The sequence below is a fragment of the Athene cunicularia genome, assembly GCF_003259725.1.
Source record: "Athene cunicularia isolate RWA chromosome 3 unlocalized genomic scaffold, athCun1 chr3_part1, whole genome shotgun sequence".
Classification (NCBI taxonomy): Eukaryota; Metazoa; Chordata; class Aves; order Strigiformes; family Strigidae; genus Athene; species Athene cunicularia.
Window position 1 is genome coordinate 111703506 of NW_020799097.1, and position 4083 is coordinate 111707588.

The 4083-nt window shown below is 54.6% G+C and overlaps 1 protein-coding gene across 1 annotated transcript; it reads right to left on the reverse strand.

Moving 5' to 3' along the window:
- Nucleotides 1–1688: 1688 nt before the first annotated feature.
- Nucleotides 1689–4077, reverse strand: SSTR4 (somatostatin receptor 4). Its single transcript, XM_026845211.1, has 3 exons — nucleotides 3855–4077; nucleotides 3546–3693; nucleotides 1689–3200 (listed from the first exon to the last, which is right to left on the reverse strand). Exon 3 carries the CDS (start codon nucleotides 3150–3152, stop codon nucleotides 1929–1931), a length of 1224 nt encoding a protein of 407 aa, XP_026701012.1. The 5' UTR covers nucleotides 3153–3200; nucleotides 3546–3693; nucleotides 3855–4077; the 3' UTR covers nucleotides 1689–1928.
- Nucleotides 4078–4083: the final 6 nt, after the last annotated feature.

The window sequence follows — 4083 nt, forward strand, 5'->3', positions numbered from 1 at the left end:
TGATTTTCTGCCACTGTTGGGTTAAAATGTTTAGTTTAGGTTTTGGTTTGGGTTTTTTTTTGTTTTTTTTTTTTTACAAACCCACTTAACTGACCCCTCCTGTCCACATGTTTTTTTCCTGGTTTTCCTGTAGGCTTGTCCAGGGCTGAGTCTAATCCATGCTGATGCTCACCATTCACGGCAAAACTTTCCCAGGGGCCAGGATCTGGCCCGCTGCTTACTTCCTGGCCATGGGTTGGGGGCAAATCTGGAAAAGTATTTTATACCTTTTTCCAGCTCCATCGTTTGACAAGGAGATGAAGGGCAGTTCTGCAAAGCCAGCACACTGCCAGGCAGAGCTGGTGGGGCTGCGGGCATCCTGCTCCAGCAGCCGTAGTGGGGTGAAACCAGTGGCTGGTGGAGGCACAGGGTGAGCGGGTACTGACAGCCCTATGCCCGAGAAATATCAGCCTGCAGCAGCGCTTGTTTCCCACAGGAGGTTTTGTGAGCCTAGGGTCAGAACTTGGGAGGGCTGGATACTGCAGAGAGGTTGCAGAGCTTGGAGGGTTGTGTCCCCCCGAATCCCCCCCCTTGCTATCACGTGGCATTTTCCCCTCCGGATATGATAGAGCTACATTGCAGCAAGGCAAATAAAAAGATATGTGTTGTATGAACCATAGGTTTCCTAATGTAAATGGTTCAACCCACTGTTTTATATACCCAGCACATTTGTAAATACTTATTTATTTATTGGAAATATACCCTATGCAGTGCACAATCACATGGTGATTTTGTGTGTAGACTAATAAAGCTTTTACAGTCTGGTTTATAGAAAGCTGCTAATGATACATTCTTTCTTCCCTTCCCTAAAATGACTCTCCTCACTGAGCACTGGCCCATCTTGCAGCCAGTTCCAGAAGTCACAAACCTCACTGGAGAAAAAAAAAAAAAAAAAGAGCTTCAGTCTCTTAGCAGAGCATCAGGCTGAAAACACTGCCCTGCTGGTTATTTCACCAGCATGATTAAAATAGAAGGAATTAGCCATAAATAATGGAGAACCAGAGTAACATAAGAAGGATAAAATTAAAACCAAAGAAGCTGAAAATGGCTGATTTAACACTACCTCAGTGTGGCCAAGCTGGTATGGCCCCAGGGCTATGAAGTTTCCATGGGTATGTGTTTCAAGTACCACTGGAGTTGATGTTTACCTGTGGCAAAGAGCATGGTATTCGGTCCTCCCGAGTTTTCTTGTGGAAAATACAATTTCGGACCCGTGTGTGCTAAAGTCCCTTTGCCTGGGAATTTGGGGAGGGGGGGGTGGGGGGTGGAGCAGGTGAGCTTTATTGGCAGGACCTAAGGTTTTTCCTTTCCCCTTTAGCTAAAGGGAGGTTTGGGACTCCCTGGCACCTGCCAAGACTCAGTTTGCATAGTCTCAAGCTCTGATCTCAGTTACTCAGAAACACTTTTTTTTTTTTACATAAGGGGAACCCAAAGGGGTCAAATCGATCCCAGTGCCCTGTAGATGGAGAATCTGATCTGGTCCTACGCCCTCACTCTGCTGAAGACACAGAGGGGCTGATGGGCTTTGGGACTTTTCTCCACCTTTCAGAGCATGTCTTGGGAAGCAGCAGGAAAGTTTGTATTTTATTATTCTGCAGGAGCACCTGCCTCATAGCTGGTCACTCCTCGCTACCACATTTTGAAATTCTCAGTGTCCCTGATCCCAGCAGAGGCTGCTTGCTGTGAAGGTAATGGCAATAATTACTCAGTCGATGTTATTAACTGTATCACAGGCCAGTCTTATGGCTTTTTATTTTGTAAAACTGCACAGTACACATGAGGACCAGCTGTGCAGGGCACAGCAATCTGTCCCCTCTCCAGCCAGGGTCCCCTTTGCCCATGCCTGGTGGAGACACACATCTGGGGGGCTGGCAAGGTGTGGTGGCACCCTAGAAAGCGGTGGTCTTTGCGAGGAGGGGTCCAGGCTTGCAGCAGGGCTGGGGGTGAATGGGCTCCTGCTGGCAGGGCAGGGGTGGGCACATGCAGCCCTTGCCCTTGTCATCCCCCCGGGGAGCGGCGCAGTAGTCGAGGGGCTCTTCGTCCTCCTCCTCGGTGGTCCCCTCCTCGGTGTGGCAGCAGCAGAGGCTGGCGTCGAGGCAGCGGCGCAGCACGCCGTGGAAGGAGTGCCGGAAATTTTCAGAGAGAAAGCCATAGAGGATGGGGTTGGCACAGCTGTTGGAGTAGCTGAGGATGAGGGAGGCGTTGTTGACGGTGGCATCCAGGCGGCCGGGCAGCAGGAGGTTGACCAGCTGAACCACATAGAAGGGCATCCAGCAGACCACAAACATGGCAACCACCATCAGCACCAGGCGTGTCAGCTTGCCCTCAGAGCGCCGACGCTGCTGCCAGCCCACCCGCTGTGCCACCGCCCGCATCTTGCCCACGATCAACAGGTAACACAGCCCCATGGCCAACACCGGCAGCAAGAAGCCCAGCAAGGTGGTGTAGACCACAAAAGCGGCTGACCAGGCCGGACTTGGCCACAGGAGGTTGCAGGCCACTGCTTGGCCATCGTGGGTGGTTGCCGTACCAGCAAAGATGGGGATGGGCGAAGCCACCAGCAACGAGAGGAGCCACACGCCCCCATTGACCATCTTGGCCACCCGAGGACGGCGGTAGGTGGCTGCCCTCAGTGGGTGCACCACAGCAATGTAGCGGTCCAGGCTGAGGACGGTCAAGCAGAAGACGCTGGTGAACATGTTGAGCCCATCAACACCCAGCACGGTGCGGCACAGGGCCCGGCCGAAGGGCCAGTGGTGCAGGGCGGCTGAGGTGGCCACGAAGGGGATGCTGAGCATGAAGAGTTCGTCAGCAATGGCCAGGTTGAGCAGGTAGATGTTGGTGGCTGTCTTCATCTTGGCGTAGCGCAGGATGACGAAGATCACCAGGGAGTTGCCCAGCAGCCCCAGCAGGCACACCAGGGCATAGATGCACTGGATCACCACCATGCTTGTGATCTCGCCCCACTCCGCCTGCCCCTGCTGCCAGCCAGCCTCCCCAGCTGCCGCACTGGTATTGGGGGGCACCTCAGAGGCAGCCCAGCTGGATACGGTCCAGAGGGGCACACCAGCCACCTGGGCCCCAGCCAGGAGCTGCTCGGCATCGGCACTCATGCTGGGAGGTGGTTCATGGACAGGACACTGCCAGGGATGGGGCCCAGCCTGCAGCAAGGCACAGGCAGAGAGAGAAGGGGATAAGAGCTCCAGACATAGTCCCCTTCCTCCCTCCATCCATCCCCCTCCCTGCCCAGGCACCTTCATGTCATTCATTCCTCAGGACAGCAGCATCGCTCTCCAGGCCAGAGCATGCTCAGATGTTTGGAATCTTAGGGGCTGCGGGTATGGGGTGTGCATCAACCACACGTGACGGCACAGTGTCAAACTCATGGCTTGGCCTGAAAACCAGTGCCGCCATCCACCCTAATGAACCTCTACAAATTTTAATGCTTTCGTTAACCCCTGTGGGAAAAGCAGACAGAAGGAGAAACGGAGATGGGGATCTTTTACCTCTCAGTCTTCCAGGGATTGAAAGAGCATCCCACCTCTCTCCCGGGGGGCAGCAGCAGGTGCTGGGAGCTGCTCCAGTGGGATCTGCAGGCTGCTGGCAATCCGAAGTCCTGCTTGACCTGAATCAGATGACCAGAAGGATCTGGACCTTTTAAAGTGAAACACAGATCACGCTTGCTGTGTGGGAATACAGGCTGTTCTCCCTCACCACCATCACCCATGCTACGAAAATCATCTTTCCCGTTAAATAAAAATAATGCAGGTTTCTGATTTATGCTCTCTGATATGAAAATAAAGCAGCAGACGTACCCTTCCTGCTTCTCGCTTAGGTGTGCAGGATTCTGCTCGCTGTGGCCTCGGCGGGGGTCACACCGTCCTCCGGGGCTGTGCCGGTGCCGAGCCCTCCTGCCGCCCCAGCCAGCAGCACTGCGGCGGGCGGGATGCTGCAGTCCGGGAGGGACGGGGGCCCCCGTCCCAGCGCACCCCGCCTTCGCATCCCCCTTGTAGCGGCGGGTCCCTCGGGGGGCCGGCGGGGTGT